This window comes from Sus scrofa, chromosome 5 (genome assembly GCF_054392235.1).
Source record: "Sus scrofa isolate SSC_HxYL_T2T_F1_AM1 chromosome 5, Sscrofa_HxYL_maternal_Yorkshire_Landrace_v2.0, whole genome shotgun sequence".
NCBI classification, from domain to species: Eukaryota; Metazoa; Chordata; class Mammalia; order Artiodactyla; family Suidae; genus Sus; species Sus scrofa.
Window position 1 is genome coordinate 89,144,024 of NC_139387.1, and position 21,576 is coordinate 89,165,599.

Sequence of the window (21,576 nt, forward strand, 5' to 3'; positions counted from 1 at the left end):
TTGGGAACTTGTTAGAAATACAACTTCCAAAATCCTAACCCAAACCTACTGACACAGGAACTCTGGAGGTGGGGCCCAGAAATCTGTGCCTTAATAAGGCCTCCTGGTGAGTCTCATACCTGCTCAAGCTTGGAAGCCACTGCCTTTTTGTTGTTATTGTTGCTACGTTCTTTTTTTCCCCTTTATTGAAATAAAATTGCCATATGATATTGTGTAAGTTGAAGGTGAACCATGTGATAGTTCTCCATCACTTTTGCTATAGGATTATAAGGATCCAAACATACCATCCCCTGGGTGCTCCAGGACACTCTTCCTGCTCTAAACCTGATCTTCCTGGAGTTCCCTGGTGGTCAAGTAGTTAAGGACCTGGAGTTGTCACTGCTGTGGCCCAGGTCACTACTTGAACCCTGGCCTGGGAACTTCCACATGCCACAAATGCAGCCAAAATAAATAAATAAACTTGACCTTCTCATATGCTAGATGTGTGAAGGACAATATAAATAAAGTGCCAGTTAAATTCCACTCTACAAAACCCACCTACAAAACCAAATCAGAGGAGAACTAAAATTTCATGTCCTTTCTCTAGATAGACCTATGCTATTAGGAAAAAATAATTTAGGATAAGATTATACATTGGATCTCAGAAGTAAATGGTAAGCTCTTTGATTTCTAGTCATCTTGAATGTTCTTTAGTATTCAGCACTAATACTTTGGCCCTGTTGGGAACCTATACATATTTGGTCAAATGAATGAAGTAAAATTTTTTTTTCTTTTTTTCTTTTTAGGGCCACACCTGCAAGCATATGGAAGTTCCCAAGCTAGGGGTCAAACAGGAGCTACAGCTGCGGGCCTACACCACAGCCACAGCAACACAGGATCCGAGCCATGTCTGCAACCTACACCACAGCTCACATTAATGCTGGATCCTTAACCCACTGAGTGAGGCCAGGGATCGAACCCTCAACCTCACGGTTCCTAGTCTGATTTGTTTCTGCTGCACCACAACAGGAACTCTGAATTAAGTAATATTTTTAACAGACTCCAGTTGCCCTATCAAGAGAGGCAGTTATCTTCACTTCTGTTTTCTTTCCAGTTTTGCACAGCACTGTCTTACCTAGTCATGTATATTATCCTGAAAATAGAAAAAGGAGGGGGGGGGGCATTACCAGGCCTCCTTACTTAAAAAACAGACCTTATCAGAAAGGCATGAACTCCATTCATTCATACTTCTGTTCATTCAACAAATGTTAACCATGCTTCTGTCACATGTTAGGCACTGGGCTAGAGAATAGAGAAACACACTTAGGTATGACCATACTACACCTGAGAGCACACAGTTTAGTAGAAGGCAACACATATAAATAATTAAGCCTAAAAGGAGATGCTACTTGCTATGATGAAAGTGAGCACAGTATATGACACAAGACAAGAGGATATATTCAAGTCTACTTCCAAGAGTCTGACCAAGTGTCTGGTAGCATTGTGCCTAAATATACTCTGCATACCCTTCTAACCCAGCAACCCAAACTAGTCAACTCTGCAGGGATTAAAAACTTATTCTGAGATCTGAGAGTGGGAACAACCAGTATTAGTTGGTTTAGAATTGGTCAAGGATTTGAAAAAAATAAAACCTTTCCTTAGACAGAATTGTCTGGATATTCTTACTGAAAACTACTTTTCTGGACTGTATACCGAGTCTGTGTGTCCGTTCACTTGTGCCTCCTTGACGACTGAGGTCAAGGCTTAATGCTTGGCAAAAATAATTTGAGCAGCATGCCACCCACTCTACTCTCTGCTGCCACAGTGATTCTAGACCTTGTGCAAATCTACCCCAAGCAACTAGGGACTATAACTAGGGAAACTGATTTCCTTAAAAAGCAAAGGGAATGGAGTTGCCAAAAGAGTTTCTAGGAGGATATGCCTGGAATTTGGGATTTTTGATTTGTGTTTCTACAAACCCTAGGCAAACTGCCCTACTAAAATTACCATTAAGTTGAATTTATGACCAAGTAATGGTACATTTCTCTCATTAAAGACAGATATTCTCTATCTGTCTGGGCTCAGGCATGACCTGCGTGGGAAAACAATAAATCACCAGCCCTGCACTGCTCTTTTGTGTGCCTGGGGAGTGGAGGGGAGATGCCAAAGCGGTTAAGGTCAGCTTTGTGATTTGTGTCCCAGGAGGGCAGAAAAATCAGTTTGAGGATTTGCTAAAGGATCAACAATATAATTGATAACCAGTGCACTGGCATGATTCTGTGGTTGGAATGCCTTTGAAACCATTCCCAAATGGCACCAGGGATTAGGGAAGATTCTTGAACAGAGAATGAGTTATGTGACCTGGGGCATACTTTAACTCTGCCTCAATCTGGGTGTCGTTGTGAAGAACACTTAACCTTGGTGACCTCCTCGTCTGTCAAGGAGGTAGAATAACGGCTGCAGCCCAGATGGAGCACACAAAGCGCCAAGAGACACCCTCCAAAAGTGGTCAGTTATTTCTAGGGGCTTCCTCAAGTTTTATTATTAAAGTCAGAGAAACAATAACAGATGAAAATACAACCCAATTTCAATCATCAATCTCAAATCATAGGATACCAACAAGTGGTATTCTTTGCTTGAATTTTCCAGTGCTTCTTCACTTTCAGATTTCTGCCTAGAAGAAACAATAATGATAATTGTAATATTTACTGAAAACTTGGACCAGCCACTGGACTAAAACCTTTGACTGCATTTCATGTCATCTTCACCGCAGCCCCATGAGGTGGGGATTGCTGGCTTCAGTTTACAGATGAGAACCCTGGGGTTTATGGAAGCCAGCCCAGTCAAAATGCTAGGACTCCAACCAAACTGAGCTGTTTCTAAAGTCCATGCTCTTAAGCATGGACTAATGAGTCCTAAAAGAAGAAATAAACAATGAAGGAAGTCCTGTTCTTAAATTTCTAGATTAAATTTTTCAAATGTTAGATAAAAAGTTTAATATTATGAAGCTTAATAATTGGTTGCTTGGGAGTTCCCACTGTGGCTCAGTGGTTAACGAATCCGACTAGGAACCATGAGGTTGTGGGTTCGATCCCTGGCCTTGCTCAGTGGGTTAAGGATCCGGCATTGCTGTGAGCTGTGGTGTAGGTCACAGAGGAGGCTCAGATCCCGAGTTGCTGTGGCTCTGGTGTAGGCCAGTGGCTACAGCTCCGATTCGACCCCTAGCCTGGGAACCTCCATGTGCTGCAGGAGCGGCCCAAGAAATGGCAAAAAGACAAAAAAAAAAAATATTGGTTGCTTGAGACTAACCCTTTTCAGTTATTGTCACCATCCATTCAATGTCCACTTGAAATTCATTCAATAGCTATTCCTTTCTCACCTAAAATTAATCGTATCTTTCTATTCTGTACTTTAGAGCAAAAGCACTTTCAAGATAAACTCTCTACCTTAACTCCACTCAGATCTCTGGCTCCATTCTTTTATAAGTCTTATACTTTTTATAGTCTCAAATTATATCATAGTACAGATTCTTTTATATTATCAAGGATTTAATTATATGTTCCTTAAAACTTTATTCCCTTGGAGAACTTATATTTTATTTCAACTGTTTCTGAAATAAATTATTATAAACTTTTGATGACTCAGGGTCCTCTGGAGAATTCATTCTTTTATGCTTTCTGTAGCTATACAAAATAAATCCAGACTTCTGTGCATTGTAGTTTTTGGATCTGTATTTTATCTCTCTCTCCTCCCACCATTGTAAACTGTTATTCCACATGCTGTCAGCATGACCTCGCTGCTTATAATCTATCTTACTTTATAAATAATTGTCTGGATAAAGTCCTGAAGAAAGATCCATATTTTTACTGTGGAGAAAAGTGACATGTATTTTTATATTATCATTTAGCTTACCTCTAAGTTTACAACTGTCTCTGCAATGGTTATGTCTGACCAAAGATGTAAGCTGAATGTGAACCCAAGTTGGATTGTTTTTTGTAAGTCATACATACATATATGGAAATATAAGTAGATTTAGATGTAGATGAGGACATAGGTATAGATATATAGATAGTATGCATGGGTGTTTTAGCTTAGACTGCCTGCAGACCAGACATGATAACAGTAAGAATCATGAGAGTAAGTGTTTTCTTTAAACTGGAGACTTTTTTTAAAGTTTGCTTTGGGCCCAGAATTCAAGTTTAAACATTACTTACCACCATGCTTATTGATACTACAATGCTTTATACAGAAAAGTAACTCAAGAAGTGCTAACTAAAGAAAATCATATAAAAAAGCATTCAATGCCAAACCACTAACTTGTGCGAAAATACTTATTCTTCCCAGATTCACCTACATGCTCTAAGCTTAAAAGAGTTTATTTTAATAACTCATGGGTTAAAACTCTCTTTCTCTTTAAGAACATGCTAAATATCAAGGAATGAAAATATAAGCCACAGAGTGAGAAAAATATTCACAAATTATATAATAAATAAAAAACTGTTATTAAGAATGCATATAGATATATATGAATGAATATATGTGTGTGTGTGTGTGTGTGTTTAAAAGAACGATCATACAAAATGCTGGTGAGGATAGGGAGGAAAGGGAACTCTCATAGACTACTGGAGGGAACGTAAAATGGTGCAACCACTTTGAAAAACAGTTCCTTGAAACATTAAACATGTAATTACCATATGATTCAGCCATTCTACTCCTAGGCACTTACTCAAGAAAAATGAAATCATATGTCCATACAAGGATTCATAGATGAATGTTCATAGCATATTTATTCATAATAGCCCCAAACTAGAAACAAGCCAAGTGTCCATCAACAGGTGAATGAATAAACAGATTGTGGTATATCTACATGATACTGCAGGAGCAACTAAAAGAAATAAACAACTGATACATACAAACACATGACTGTATCTCAAAATAATTATGTTCAGTGAAAGAAGCCAGAAAAATAAGAATCCATACCCTATGATTGCATTTATGTAAAATTATGGAAAACGCAAACTCATCTATAGTAACAGAAAGCAGCTAGCTCAATAATTGCCTGGCAACTGGGGGGAGTAAGGATGAAAGGGAAGGAAATCTTACCAAAGACAACAAGGAAATTTGTAGGGATTAGGGATATGATTACTATGCACTAATGAAATTTGTGCAATTTGTGATTTGTCAATTATACATCAGTAAAGCTACAGCAACAGGCAAAAAAAGAACACAGCAAACAAAAGAAAGGGAATACAAGCAGTTTCAGAATCAAAAGTTTAAATTTGGAGTTCCCACTGTGGCTCATCAGGTTAAGAACCTGACATAGTGTCCTGGAGGAGTGTCCGTAGTAGGTGTCGGGCATGCAGTTTTAATATAAATGCTGACTATTCTAATGGAAAATAGAGAGTTTAACCATTAAACTATCGTGTGGCCTAGAAGACCTTTTAAAATATTGACTAATTTCTGAGTCTTTGAATTCACTTGTAAGACTTCTAGAGGGATTATAAGAAAAATGAGGAGTTCCCATTGTGGCTGAGGGTTAAGAACCTAATGTAGTATGAATGAGAATGTGGGTTCAATCCCTGGCCTCACTCAGTGGGTAAAAGATCTGGCATTGCTGAGCTGCAGTGTAGGTCACAGATGTGACTCAGATCTGGTGTTGCCATGGCTGTGGCATAGGCTGGCAGCTGTAGCTCCAATTGGACCCCTAACCTGGGAACGTCTGTGTGCCGCAGGTGCAACCGTTAAAAAAAAAAAAAAGTTTACATCTGAAAGAAATTTAACAAATCAACCCATCTACTTATTCATTTTGTGAGTGAGGCATTTGAGATCTACACAATGGTTACCCAATAGATAGACTAATCAGAGATACCAAAAGAACAAAAATGCTCAGGGCTTCTAGGCATCTTAATCCTTCCATAGACTCAGAAATGTCAAATGACTTGACTGTTCTCATAGAAGGTGGCAGAGCAACAACTCGTGTCTTTAAACTCTCATCTCAGGGCTTTATTTCTTAGAATAGGTTCACAGGGCTGGAAAAGAAATCCATACCAGAAGAATTAGCAGTCACATGACTTGATAACCCAAAATCAGAAAGCAAAAGGAATTTTGCAAGTCAACATATTTGCATCACACTTGCTAAAAGCACCCCTGCACAAACTACAGGTCAAGCAAAATTCCACTGGTGTTAAAGGTGCCACATCCATTCCCAATTTCCAAAGTCATATTTTACGAAACTAGGACAACAATACTTCTGCCATATTCTATTGGCCAATCAATCATAATCCACGAGGATTCAAAGGGAAGAGACACAGACCTCCAGCCTTTAAAAGGAAGGAGTATCAGAAATTCAGAGGCTGTATTATAAAACCTTTACACCAAGGTGTCACATAATCACTACAGTTAGAATTACCTGAACACTTTTGTCAGTTTCTCTGATAAGAGAGTGAAGGGATTAGTGTCTTCACTTTGACCACAACCTCCGTATTATGAACAGGACCATTTTCTGCTGGCGTGGGTGAACTTGGTATCCAGATTGTTTTCCCATGTTACAAATAGAAATGATAATATTCCATTTTTAAATAACTGGACACAAGCAACCTAAAAGCAGGTGACATAGACTTGATACAATAGGGAGTCACAGAACAAAATTCTAGACCTAGTGCATATTCTGAAGATGTTAGGCCCTTCAGTTTTGTTCCTTCCAGGACACTTTCAGCCAGATGTATACCTTGCACACGCCCTTCACTTACCCCACACATTATGTCTAATAGCCCTTATAGTCATCAGTGAACTCTCTGGTGCAGATTTAAATAGCAACATATAAAGTGCTTTGGGTCTGCATACTGAGCAGAGAAGTGTAGGGGTCGTAGTATTGTAAAAAAAGTTGGCTTGTACTGGCTGTGAGCCTACTGTGTATATCTCTTCCCAACTCTGCATTCTGCGACCTCACACTGGTAGCTTGAAACTGGTCATGGTGGGAATATTTACACAACAGAAATTAACAGACACTACATCAGGACTTTGCTCCTCTCCAGCACATGACTATAACTGACCACTCCTATGGTATGAATTAGTTAACTTACATCACACTATTTATATAGGAGTATTTGAAAGTAACTTAGTAATAACATGATAATCAAATATTAGTTTCTTAAATAAATTTTTTCATACAGTTCTTATATACAAATAAATGTGTATGTGTGTGTGTGAGAGAGAGAGTGTGTGTGTTTGTGTGTGCGTGTTTGAATGATGAGTTTTTTGTACAATCTTACCAGCTCATTATAATGTGACATTTTCGGTGATATCATTGAGCAGAATATAAAAATGGAGTAGAATAGTAATTGATCAGCAGGGCTAAATTAGATGATTATATAAGAGCTTTTCTAAGATTATCCACTTATATTTAAGACTGATATAAAATAAAATGACAGGTATTAATCTAATTTAATTTTATTTTCATTGAAAATTCTGATCTCCTAATCTGAGGCATGACCCTTTTTTTTTTTTTGTCTTTTGTCTTTTTTTTGGGGGGGGGGGCGAACCTGTGGCATATGGAGTTTCCCAGGCTAGGGGTCTTATTGGAGCTAGAGATGCTGGCCTACACCACAGCCACAGCCACGCCAGATCCGAGCCGTGTCTGTGACCTACATCACAGCTCGTGGCAACGCCAGATCCTTAACCCACTGAGCAAGGCCAGGGATCGAACCCACAACCTCATGGTTCCTAGTCAGATTCATTTCCACTGTACCACGACAGGAACTCCCCATAGCCCCAAATTTTATGTCCAATATGATAGGAAAGACCAGAGTTGAAGTCTCAACTTAGCACATATCAGCTGTGTGACATCAGACAAATCATTTCTGAGTTTTTCTTTCCTCATCTGTAAAACTGGGGTGATAAAAATGAGACTGTACATGTGAAAGCGTCTGCAATTGGCAAAAAGCTACAAAATACTGGCAGTCATTACTCAAGTGCCTCACAAAGAACTAGCCGCTATGGAGTTCCCATCGTGCCTCAGTGGTTAAAGAATCCGACTAGGAACCATGAGGTTGCGGGTTCTATCCCTGGCCTCGATCAGTGGGTTAAGGATCTGGTGTGGCCGTGAGCTGTGGTGTAGGTCACAGATGCAGCTCAGATCCCGTGCTGCTGTGGCCCTGGCGTAGGCCGGTGGCTACAGCTCCAGTTCAACCCCTAGCCTGGAAACCTCCATATGCTGCGGGTGTGGCCCTAGAAAAGATAAAAAAAAATAAATAAATAAAGGGGGGAACTAGCTGCTTAAAAGTTAGGGTTTAGCTAGGAATACACTGTTCTTTCCTTAATGAGAAATAATAAATAAAGCAATTAAATATCTTTAAAATAATTTATATGTCAAAAAACCAAGCCTACTAAAATTAGCTTCTCCAGGTTCTCAGAGATTACAAACAAAGCCTGATCACAAAACTGTCACCAGGCACATTCACTTGGATACACTGAACATCATTATTTTCTTGGGTACACATGGGGTCCTCTAGCTGAGCCTCACTGCCTGCAGAACTGGCTCAGGCCGCACAGTCCATTACCTGCCACCAGTCTAGGATTGTAGTGTATCTGCAGTGAACTTCATCTTCACATTTTTCTTCCCTTTCACTTCTTTATTATAAAACCTCTTGCCCACCTCATCCCCCTAGTCCCACAGACACATATATTGAGGGGAAAAAAAGACCCTGAAATATCTGTGCTTAATTCAGTCTTCATTTTTCACTAAACGCTCCTTCACCCCATCATTTCTAATAGGTGCTGGGACTTTATATGTATTATCACATTTAACCCTCTTCCAAATATTCCCCTTTTAAAGGTTAAAAAAAAAAAAGACAACTAATTGAACTTCAGAAAGTTTAGAGATTTGCCCAAGATTCACAAAGCTCAGAGGTAGCACTGCCAGGTTTTTAATCCAGATCTGTCGGGTTTCAAAGACCATTCTCATTTTTTTCTTCTAAAAATCCCTCTAGAAGTCTTACAAGGGAATTCAAAGACTCAGAAATCAGACAATATTTTAAAAGTTCTTCTAGGCCATACAATAGTTTGATAGTTAAACTCTCTATTTTCCATTGGAATAGTCAGCATTTGGATTAAAACTGCATACCTGATACCTAACTAATATGGACCCTTGCTAAGAGCATGCCTTTCAACTTTGAACTCCTAGTGAGTATCTCAGTGCCTGGCAAAGGAGGTGTTTAATAAATATTTGTTTTTTAATGAAAGAATGGTTCCAAGCGGCTGAACACCTGTGCCCAAATGAACACCTCCAGTGACCGGGAAGTCAGTGTTGCCACGGGAATTCACCGCCTTCAAGATCCCCTCATGTCAAATTACTTGCGTGAAGTACTAAAAAGAAAAGAAAGGAAAACATAAAACATGAAGGAGAGGTTCCCAGGAATCAATTTAACTACATGAAATAGACTACTTCTTAAGGAGATGCAGTGGCCAGGAAACTGAGCAAAGACAGACATCTTGCCTTCTTCACAGTTACCCCAAGCAAAGCATATTGCCCCCTATAACAAAGGGACATCTTATCAATGAGTTTAAAAAGCGCTTCAGAAGAATCCACCATCATTAGTAAAAGTAGTGCTTTGATTCAACAGTCTGCTTACCAAAAACAAATCAAAGTTAACCAAGAAAAACACAAGGTAGATTTGGAAGCAATGAAACGATAATGTTTATATGCCATAAAACAACAAGGATAACGCTTGGATTTCTGGCTTGACTAACTAGGTAGACAGTGGTACCATTTACTGAGATGGGTGTAGGGTAAAACAGGAAGAGGCTGGAGAAACCCAAAAGTTCCATTACGAATATGTCAAGTTTGAGACGTCAGTTAGTCTTCCAGGTGTATATCTGTTAATATTTGTTAAATCAGTAAGTGCAGTTCTGCTTCCAAAAGACTGTCACTGTCATCCAAACAAAAAAAGTTGATAATTTATACTTGTTTTTTTAAGTCCAAATACCCATAATATTTGAATTTCAGGTACTCTGACAGACTGACAGGGAGATTTCTTCAGGTAGAGTATAACCCGAACAGTTCTAGGTTTCCTGAGTCTAAAAGCTCTTTCTTACTAAATTTCAGTTTGAAGTTAACGTGGTTTGCAAAAAAGAACACACTCTACTCTTTTATATTTGTTTAAAAAAAAAACAAAACAAAACTCTGAGTGTGTGTATGTGTGTGTGTGTGTAAAACTTATTATAATGGCTTCATTTAACAAAATCCTTACTGAGGACCTACTATGTGCTGCTCCCTCAGTCCAAGCTACCGTAATTTCTCACATACACCACAGCAGTGGTTTCTCTACTTATATGCCTATGCCCTTCTAGTTCATTCTCCTCACCTCACAAACACTAGGTGGTCTTTTTAAATTCCAAGATTATCATGATTTGGACACACTTGCTTCACGTGTTTGCCTCACTCACCTAACCCTCAAACTTTGGAGTGTTTTTGCTTTTTGCTTTTTGTTTTTTTGTTTCTGTCTTTTTGCCTTTTCTAGGGCCGCTCTCTACAGCATATGGAGGTTCCCGGGTTAGGGGTTGAATCGGAGCTGTAGCCAACGGCCTACACCAGAGCCACAGCAACATGGGATCCAAGCAGCGTCTGCAACCTACACCACAGCTCAAGGCAACACTGAATCATTAACCCACTGAGCAAGGCCAGGGACCGAACCCACAACTTCATGGTTCCTAGTCGGATTCGTTAACCACTGCGCCATGACGGGAACTCCTAGAGTGTTTTAATACAAATTCCAGACATCATTATTTCACACCTGTACATTTAATTATGCATTTCTTAAAAACTGCATGGAGTTTTAAACATAATTACAATGCTATTATTCTTTCTTCCCAATTAACAATAATTCCACGGCATCTTCTAGTACCTAGCCCCTATTCAAATTTTGCCACTTGTTTAAGCGATGTCTGGTTACCACCGGCTTGTTTGAATCAAGGGACAGACAAGGTCTGCAAATTACCCTGTGTTGTATCTCTTAGGTCTCTTAACTGTTGAATACTCTTTTTAATTTATTTTTCCATACTACTGACTTATTGCAGGAACTGGGTCAACTGACCTACAGAATGTCTTAGGAACAATGCAGTTTTGTGAATTTGCCTGTTTGCTTCCAATAACCTAGGCTCTTAAATGATCTATACTGCCTTAGAAAAGGACAGATACTCTACAAAATAATCATTTTCGAGTTCACCAGTGAGCCAAGGTGACGAGGTAATCACAGAAACTGAATCCAAAGGGTAAAGGGCTGCTCAAAGGAAACATAGGACACTCGATGTTCCGCCTTGGAGGAAGGATAGGAGAAGGAGAAGGAGGCAGCCACAGGAATGGGTAAGAAGACTACAACTGAAATTTTAACACACTCTTAAAGCACACAGTGGACTCGTGTGTAGGTGTTGAATCCCTGGAAGCCACAGGCACCAGGAAGTCTATACCACTCACCAGTTACTCTCCACAGCCTTCACTGGATATTCACAAGAAAGACTAGGAGCAGGTAAGAAACTGGAAAACTTCTCTTGGTGGCACAGGTGTGCAGGGTCTGCTAAAGTCTGAAAGTAGAACAGGAGCAACTATAGAATCTAATCTCACGCTGGGTTCTGCATGAGTACAGGATGGTGAGCAGCTGCCACTGCCCACAGCCCAGAATCTTCTTGATAGGAAGCAAAAATCTGTCTGCTGCTGGGGTAGTCAAAAGAACCCACTCATATCCTAGATATGACTGTGCCCTTACATGATGTAAAATGCATCGCATCCTAAGGAAGAGTCAGGAAAGACTGCCATGTCCCTATTCCCAGGCAAAAGTCAGCTGCTTCTGAATGAAAGGTAGGAGACTTGCTTATGCCCAAGCCTCTACACTGATACAAAGCAGAGTTCTGCTACTGTTCAAGGAGGAGTAGGAAACTCATTAAAAGGCAAAGTTTACCTGCACAGGGAGAGGTGGGAGGGAGAAGTGCAAGAAAGCTACCTAAACTGAAGAGGAGGCAAAGATGGCTGGCTTGTCACAGAAGAGGAATAGGAGTGATCAAAAAGCCTGGCATGTGAGGCTCTGGAGTACAACATCTACCTAAGACTGAGGCTAGAGCACAAGAAATGAAAACCTGCAGTCCCAGCAATAGCCTTGCACAGAGTAATAAGCAACAGAGGCCCAAGGCTAGGAGAATAATGAGGTGAGAAATACCCTCTGTGGCAAAAGCACTTAGGGATTGCTAAAAACTGAAGATGGAGAAGAAACATCGAGAAAATCCCTCTAATACTCCAGGCCTCACACTGAGAACAAGGTAGCAGTAGTTTACCACTGGAGGAATTTGATGCCTAGAGTTCACCAAAGTTAACCACAACAAAGCAACAAGAGCAAATCCCCAGCTCATTTATTGATTGGATGGCTTCAACTCTCCAAAGAATCATGAGGTAATAGAAAAAAAAAAAAAGCATGCCTAGTTCTGGGCATAAACATTATTTAGCCTAGTGTCCAATGTTCTTTTATACACATTATCTGGCATGTAAACAAAATTATGATAAACATAAAAAGTAAGGACAAAACAACTCATTGTCAAGAGATAAAACAGACTCGGGATTTGGCCTAGATGTTAAAACTCACAAGGACTTTAAAATAACCATAATAAGTTAAAAGATTCAGTGGAAAAAGTGTAATACATGAACGAAGCGATGGAGAACATAAACAAAAAGATGTGTGTATTTCCTAGGGGTTCCTTAACAAATTGCCACAAATTGGGTGGCTTAAAACAAGATAAAATGATTCTTTCACAGTTCTGGAGGCCTAAAAGCTGAAATCAAAGTAGCAACAGGGGCACACTACCTCTGGAGGCTCTAGGGAAGAAATTTGCTCTGCTGCTTCTGTCTCCTGGTGGCCATCAGCATTCCTTGGCTTCCTTGGCTTGTAACCACGTAACTCTAACCTCTGCCTCCATCTTCACACTGTATTTTCCTCTATGTGTCTGTCTTATGTTTCTTAATAAGATACTCATAGCTGGATTTAGGGCCCACTCGAGTATTCCAGGATCTCATCTCAAGACTCTTAATTACATCTGCAAATAAGATTTTCTGAAATAAGATAACATTCACAGGCTCTAGGGATTTGGACATTGACGTATCATGGGTGTCTGGGGGAGGGGTGGGGTTGCACCATTTGACCCACTAAAGATAAAAATCATAAAAGAGAGTAAAGTTGTATAGTCAGCAAAATAATGAATTCCCCCTCCGCGCTGCCCCAAGATGTCCACTTCCTAATAACCTGAACCTGTGACTATGTTCCCTTACCTAGAGACGTCACAGGACATAATAAATTAAGGATAGTGAGATGGGGCTATGTGATACTGGATTATCCAGATGGGCCCAATGTAATCACAAGTCGTCTTCTAAGTCAAAGAGAAAAGTAAGAGGTTAGAGAGATTTGAAGATGCTATGCTGCTAGTTTTGAAGATTCAGGAAGGGACCACAAGTCAAGGAATGAAGGCAGTTTCTAGCTGGAAAAAGCAAGGGAATGGATTCTCCTCCACAGCCTTCAGAAAGAAAACAGCCTACTGACACCTTGATTTTAGCAAAGTGAGACCATTTTGGACTTCTGACCTCCAGAACTTTAATATAATAAAGTTTGTAGTTGTAAGCCACAGTTTATGATAATTTGGTACAGCACAAATAGGAAATTAATACAGATGGAAATACTAAACATACCTTTTTTCCTTTGACAGGTTTATATGCAGACTGGACAGAGCAGAGGAAATAATCAATGAACCCGAAGATAGAAACTATCCAAAATGTTATATTTGGAATGGATGGGCAATAGGGCCCCACTGTACAGCACAGGGAACCATGTGTGATTGGGTCATTTTGTTGCACAAAAGAAACTGAAGAAATGCTGTAAATCAATCATACGTTAATTAAAAAAAATAAAAGAATAAGAAACTATCCAAAATGAAAGACAAGGGAGAAAATGAGAGAACAAGAATAGATTACTTAAAAAAATTATCTAAACATTTGGTTTGGAAGAAACCAAACAGTTTAACATAGATGGAACTGTATTCCTAGAATAAGAAGAGAGAACAGAAGAAACATGTGAGGAGGTAATGGTCAAGAATTCTCTGAAATTAATAAAAGGCAAAAACAAAATGAAAAAAAAAAATAAAGAATCCCAGGAAACCCTAAACAAGAGAAATAGAATTTTTTTAAAAACCCAAAGCTATAAAAAAATTTGTAGTCAAAGTGTTGAAATTCAAAGATAAAGAGAAAAATCTTGAAGCAGAGAAAAAGAAAAGAATCATTACTTTCAGAGGAAGAATTACAGCAGCACAATTTCTGTTTATATAATCCAGGGGATAATAAGACACCTTTAAAGTAATGAAAGCAACAAAATTGTCAAGTTACAATTATATACTCAGCAAAAATATATCTCCAAAATAAAGGTGAAATAAAGAATTTCTCAAACAAAAGCTGAGAGAATTCATTGCTTTCAGACTTGCATTACAAGAAATATTAAAAGACGCTTTTCAGGCAGAAGAAATATGATACTAAAAGACAGAAAATTGAATCCTTATAAAAGAATAAAGAGCACCAAAAATGGTAAAAATTAGTAATATAAAAGACATTTTTCTTATTTTGAAATTCTTTAAAATATAATTGGCTCCCTAAAGCTATGATAGTATTAATACATTTATGGGGCTGATAATATATGCAAAAGGAAAAAGCTCTAAGAAAAGTACAAAGATCAAAAGAAAGAAAATGAAAGTGTATTTGGTAAGGTCTGTACTCCATACGTGAAGTGATATTTTGGAAGTAGACTGTGGTAAGTCAAAGATGTTCATTTTAAATCCTAGCACAACCACTAAATAAGCTGATTGTGAAAATAAATGAAATAATAAAAAATATTCAATTCAAAGTAGACACTAAAGAGGAATCCAGGAACAATGAGTCAATGAAACAAGTAGAAGACATGTAGCAGTTGGTATATTTAAACTCAACCATGTCAAGAATTACATTACATATAATTGAAATTAACAGTCCAATTAAAAGACTGATACTGTAGGGTTGGATTAGAAAGTGAGACCCAACTATATGTTTTCCACAATAAATTTGCTTTAAATATAAAGACATAGATACATAAAAATTAAAAGGATAGAAAAATCATACCATTAATCAAAGAAGACTGGAGTGTGTATATTTATATCAGATAAGGTAGATCTTGGAATAAGCTATACCAACACACTAAAGATGCCACATAATGATAAAAGGATCAACGCATCAAAAGGAAAGAATAATTCTACATGTATATGTACCTTACAATATACCTTCAAAATACATAAAGCAAAAACTTTATAATTAAAATGAAAAATTGAGATATACGCAATATAGTTGCAAACGTCAACACTTCGCTCCCAGTAACTGACAGAGCAAGTAGACACAAAAATCACTTAATCATATAGAAGCCCTGAGTAGCACTATAAACTAAAATGACTTGAAAATTATAGAGCATTTCATCTAACAAAAGCAGAATACATATACTCTGTATATATATGAAACATTCACCAAGATATACTGTATTCTGAGACACAGAACAAAATAAAATGATTAGAGAATGAATGTTCTCTAAACACTAAAAATGAAACTAGAAATTAATAAAAGAAAGGGATCTGAACATCCTCAAATTTGGAAATTAAACAACACACTTCTAAATAATCTACAAGTCAAAAAGAAAGTAAAATAATAGATTAGAAAATATTTTGAACTAAATAAAAAAGAAAATACAACATATTAAAATTTGGGGAACATGATGCTCAGATGAACTCTCAAATCTCAAAAATAAGAAAATAACATCTATACACATAATTTAAAAATAGGCAAGTCAGGAGTTCCCGTCGTGGCGCAGTGGTTAACGAATCCGACTAGGAACCATGAGGTTGCGGGTTCGGTCCCTGCCCTTGCTCAGTGGGTTAAGGATCCGGCGTTGCCGTGAGCTGTGGTGTAGGTTGCAGACGCGGCTCGGATCCCGCGTTGCTGTGGCTCTGGCGTAGGCCAGTGGCTACAGCTCCGACTGGACCCCTAGCCGGGGAATCTCCATATGCCGCAGGAGCGGCCCAAGAAATAGCAAAAAGACAAATAAATAAATAAATAAGTAAATAAATAAATAAATAAAAATAGGCAAGTCATGGAGTTCCCATCATGGCGCAGTGGAAACGAATCTGACTAGGAACCATGAAGTTGTGGGTTCGATCCCTGGCCTGGCTCAGTGGGTTAAGGATCCAGCATTGCCGTGAGCTGTGATGTAGGCTGCAGACCCGGCTTGGATCCTGCATTGCTGTGGCTGTGGCACAGGCAGGCGGCTACAGCTCCAATTAGACCCCTAGCCTGGGAACCTCCATATGCCGTGGGTGTAGCCCTAAAAAAAAAAAAAAAAAAAAAAAAAAAAGGCAAGTCAAAAAATTTGCACCAAAGAAGAAATTTCAGTGAAAAATAATCACTTGACAATTTTTTTCAATATTATCAGTCATTCGGAAAATACAAATTAGATCTACAATGAGATATCATTTATATCTATAAATATGGCTAAAATTTTTTTAATGAATAAACAGATAAATAATTGGGGTGATAGAAATATTTTATATCTTGATTGTGGTGTGGAAACATAACTGCATTGTTTTTCAAAATTCATAGAACTGTACACCTAAAAGGTGAAATTTAGTGTATGTACCTCAAAAAAACCTGACTTAAAAAATAAAAAGCATTGTGCTAAGTGAAAAAGCTAGACTGAAAAGAATTCATACTATATGAGTCCATTATATGATATTCTAAAAAAGTCGAACTATGGAGACAGAAGACAGATCAGTTGTTGTCAGGGGCTTGGTGTGAAGAGATTAGCTGCAAAGGACCATGAAAGAACTTCCTGTAGTGATGGAACTATTCTATATTTTCACTGTGGTTGAGGTTACATGATTGCATATATTTGACAAAACACATCAAATGTACACTCAACAAGGCTGAATTTTAATTTATATAAATTACACCTCCACAACGAGTGAAGGGGTGAATGCCACACAACTCATTTTATTGATTCAATAATCATCTTTAACATCTTAGGATGTGCAAAAACACTGTGCTAGGGATATAGAGAATCATAGGGAATAAGGAAGATTTACCTGCAGAAGTGTCTACTGGGAAGTGCTCCTGAGAGTACACCCTGTGAAGGAGCAAAGGAAACAAGATTGGTCAGAGGGCCATATAGTTCCAAAAAAGGCCTCTGCCAATCCCAAGGGGAGTTCTGGGGTGGACCTGCAGAGTGGTTCCAATTGAAGCAAAGGTGTTGGGCCTCTGTACCCCTGCACAAGCAAGTCTTTAAATGGAAGCTGCCCCAAGGAGAAGGCGTGGTCCTGGGTGAGGGCAGTTTCCAAGGAGGAAAATAGCAGCTATGAGCTATCAATAGCCCATATTCCCACCATCTAGGGATATAAACGTGTTGATTCTGAAGTGGGGGTTGAATCTCTGGATAGTACAACAAAAGCATTTTGTATAAGATGTGACACTCTAACGGGCATATACAAAACCAGTTAGACTCTGAAGAAGAATGAGATCAGGAATATTGTAATAGAAATAAAGATTGTGTTCTGGGAGTGTGTGAGTTAAACTAACAGCTTGGTTCAAGCCAGGGGTAAAGGGATCCAATGGAATGTCCCTGGGACAACTTTATTACATCAGTAATGTAAATTAGCATGAAAGGTAGTCTGGGGGAGCAACCTCAAGGCTGATCTCTAACGAATTCATCATCTGGGCTCCCTTGTATATGGGCTGCCATTGATTTGGCCAGTGTCAGAGGGGGAAGGAAGCTGAGTTTGGGGGTATTCACTCTCTGTTCCCTCCCCACCTCTCCGTAGTTCATGGTTTTGGACAGCTACTGTTTCTGAATAGCTGCCTGTCCTTCACAGTCCCAGCTCTCCCTGGGCTGCGTTAACACCATTTCCTTCCCTTGCCCTCTCAGACCCCAAAATAGTAATTCTTTCTCCTACTCATCCTCCACAACTTACTATAATGCAATTCTTCTACAGAGCCTGACCTGACCTGTCCCTCCAACCATCAGCAGATTTAAATTCTTTCTCCTCTTTGCTGCCATAGCTCACTGCAGATTCCTGTATCATAACACTTATCACATTGCTCCAAGACAGTTCACACATAGTTCTCTCCACTAGACTATACATTCCCTCAAGACTGTATCCTGTTCACTTTTGTATCCCTAGCATCTAACACATGGCTGGTACATATTAGTTGCTCAATAAGTTTATGATGACAGAATTAGAGAAGGAAACTAGATTCTTCTCTAACAGTTCTAACTATAGTCTAGGTACATGGTGAATTTAAAGCCACCATTAATCAATAATCCATGGGTTGTCAGGGTTATGTGCCAGAAAAAGCCTTTCTAATCCCACTTGGAAATGTACATCTCCAGCTTTCCATTTTCATTGGCTCATTCAAACTCTTTAACACTAGCTTGCCTAATACAGGACCACAGAAACCCAAGTTTTACACAGCTGAAGTCCAAGAATCTCCTATACACATATGGACATGGTCATACCCCCTCGCTCAGGCAGAATTGGAGAAAAGCAAGGGGAGGCATTCTTTTTTCCAGCTTTTCCAAACTGAAAACATAAGCAAAGGCAGTGAAATTGTATACCTCGTACAATTTGACCTGGCTCAACCTTTTTCCATAAACTAACTCTGGAATCTTAAGGTTTCAAGATAGATCTTGAAAATTAGACACCTCTATGAGGATGCTATTCAAAAGAATTTTCCAAGGTTACCCTCTGGGAGGCTTAAGTTTATGTACTTTCAGCTTCCACCAAAACCTAAGTCAATCTGCTGTTTTCTACTCCATATGGTCTGGCAAGTAACTCCCTACTTCTTCACTGCAGGGAGTTAACCCCACAGCAGAAACAGTGAGTCACAGGACAAGAACCAAATGATGTAGACGACCCTATCATAACCACTCAAGCTGGTATAAACATTCTAACATGGCATGGGGATTGGACTCAGTACACTGCTCCTTCTTCCTAGACCTGAGTCACCTTCCTCTAGGGATCAAATGCAATAACAGTAAGTTTTCCATTCAGAGCAATGGCATTTATTTTCCCCATTGCTTACTGTGAAGTTTATGTCGAGGAAGATATCGATGTAATTGCAGGGGGGGAAAAGTATGCTGTCTTATCTCTATTTTTTTTTTTTTTTTGTCTTTTTGCTATTTCTTTGGGCCACTCCCACGGCATATGGAGGTTCCCAGGCTAGGGGTCTAATTGGAGCTGTAGCCACCAGCCTATGCCAGAGCCACAGCAACGTGGGATCCAAGCCGCGTCTGCAACCTACACCACAGCTCAAGGCAACGCCAGATTGTTAACCCACTAAGCAAGGGCAGGGACCGAACCTGCAACCTCATAGTTCCTAGTCAGATTCGTTAACCACTGTGCCACAATGGGAACTCCTTTCTTATCTCTAACTACTCCCTGTTAGCTTATTATGCTCCAGTCATCCTGCAATAGTTAGTGATGAGTTGTTTAAAGTTCTTGAATGTCACATTGCTCTCCTTTCACACTGAGATGGCTTATGCTAAGAAAATTCTCCTAAATCAGAAGATGTCTAGAAATTGGTCTAGAGAAGTGCAAAGTCAATATTAAATTATCTATAAGGAGGAGTGAGAGATTTCTTTACAGTATAATGGCACTGGGATTAAGCTGAACTCAAGGAACTGAGTGAAGAAGGATGAAAAAGTACAAGAAACCCTACTTAGTACCTTCCTTTTATTTTCTCACCAAGTTTGAAGTATAATTGATTTACAAGGGTGTGATAATTTCTGCTGTACAACAAATTGAGTCAGTCATACATATAAACATATCCATTTTCATTCAGATTCTTTTCCCACATTGAGTATCACAGAATACTGGGTAGATTTCTCTATGCTATACAGCATGTTCCTGCTGGCCAATCATTCCATATACCTCAGTGTAGCACCTTCCTTTTAGTAGAGTATCTCATTTAACCCTTACAGCATCCATGACTGGTAGATATGATTAACTCCATTTTACAAATAAACTGAAGCTCAGAGACTAAGTAAGGAACTGAAGCTTACTCTATTTCAACTCAATGAACTCTTCAGCTAATAGGATTAGTGGTGGGGTTGGGGAGGTTTCTGCTCCAAACAAACGTACTCACTGCTATTGCATTCTGCCCCAACTAAACTTGTCAGTGTACTTTTTCATCTCACCACCTCTGCTGCTTCTTTTCCTGAAAACTCCCTCCTCACTGCTGTCTCTGCTAATGCAGACTTCAAGTCTCAACTCCCATTCCATTTCTTCTAAGAAGACTTCTCAGATCATGCTGTCCAAAAGGACTGCACCCTTGCTGAATTCCTATAGCTTTGTTTCTCTCTGCTTTGCTTATATGTTACTGGTCATATTCTGTCAGGTATTGGTAGCTATTTTCCCAAGTGTATATCTTTTATTTCCCACTAACTTGTAAGCTAGCCCAAGATCAGGGCTTGATCTTAACATTCCCCACCATTCTTAAAAATAATTCTGAGCACTCAGTTGAATATTAATATATTAAAAGCGTCTAGGTTTAAAGAGATAAATAAATATAAAAGAAATATTTTAAAACATATCCTGTGTATGTCTTACCACTACTCATTTATTGCCTGCTCTTTCCACATTTCCACTGTAACACAATCATAATTCTCATTTGCCATAGAAAAAGTAAATAAATCCATTAACTAAAGTAAGAAAATAACAAAATTCTTCTATAAAATTTCTCAAGAGCAACAGCTGAAATAAACAAAAAGTATAAACCACCATGACCTGAGTTAATCAAGTTGGCCTGCACAGGTTTCATTTTTCCTTGCAAGAAAATTTACCTTTCTAAAAAGGAGTCGTGAAGCAAAGGGCATTTGCCAGGGTCCCCACAAGTTCCTTGGATGGCCCTGTATTCAGACCGCAAGCCCTAGAAAGAGTGATAGTGTTAGGGAAGGTAGTTAGAAACACTCAAAGTCTTAATTGGGTCAAAGTGAGGAAAACAATAACTCAGAGAAAATCTAAGCTGAACAAACAGCTTCACTGAATGATCCACCCCTTCAAGGAAATTGCCCATTCTTGGGAACTGTGAATCCTTTCTTTTCTTTGTCATGCAACATGATTAAGTCCTCTAGCTAATGAGAAAAACATTTGACTTACTTATGTTCAATAAATTCCCATGAAAAAGATGGAAATTGGAAACATTTTCAACCTAAGAAGCATGTTTTTTAAAAAAAGTTCAAAAACATCCATCAAGCCACTCTGCACCAAATAGAGGCATTTAACACCATCCTGGCAACCTGAGCCATATGCCCTGCCCTGTCTACCCAGCAAGAATCGTCTAAGAAACCACAGGAAGCTCATCCCAAGCTCCTCCAGCAACATTCCTCATTTTCGGATTAGGCCCAACCCAGGCTGGGATGGAGCCTTAGAACCAGCAGATGTTCCAGACACAGAAATACTTATTTTCATCATTAAATTATTTAATTAATTTTTACTATTAAAGTATCTTTA

The 21,576-nt window shown here is 38.9% G+C and overlaps 2 protein-coding genes across 4 annotated transcripts in view; one reads left to right on the forward strand and one right to left on the reverse strand.

The window, feature by feature from the left end:
- The window catches only part of IGF1 (insulin like growth factor 1), a 132,818-nt gene extending 118,364 nt beyond the window's left edge, over positions 1–14,454 (forward strand). The window contains exon 4 of the mRNA XM_021091140.2: positions 13,717–14,454. Within this exon, the coding sequence (XP_020946799.1) occupies positions 13,717–13,758 (42 nt within the window). The 3' untranslated portion in view covers positions 13,759–14,454. The remainder of the gene's footprint in view (positions 1–13,716) is intronic.
- LOC110260784 (uncharacterized) overlaps positions 1–21,576 on the reverse strand; it is a 566,816-nt gene that overhangs the window by 442,525 nt on the left and 102,715 nt on the right. The window contains exons 5-6 of one of the 3 annotated variants that reach the window (XM_084957372.1): positions 20,907–20,992; positions 17,155–17,195 (exon numbers count right to left, since the gene is read on the reverse strand). The exons of 1 other annotated variant lie outside the window; for it this stretch is intronic. In XM_084957372.1, coding sequence (XP_084813498.1) covers positions 17,155–17,195; positions 20,907–20,992 — 127 coding nt within the window. The remainder of the gene's footprint in view (positions 1–17,154; positions 17,196–20,906; positions 20,993–21,576) is intronic. One more of the 3 variants, XM_084957371.1, reaches the window with a different exon arrangement.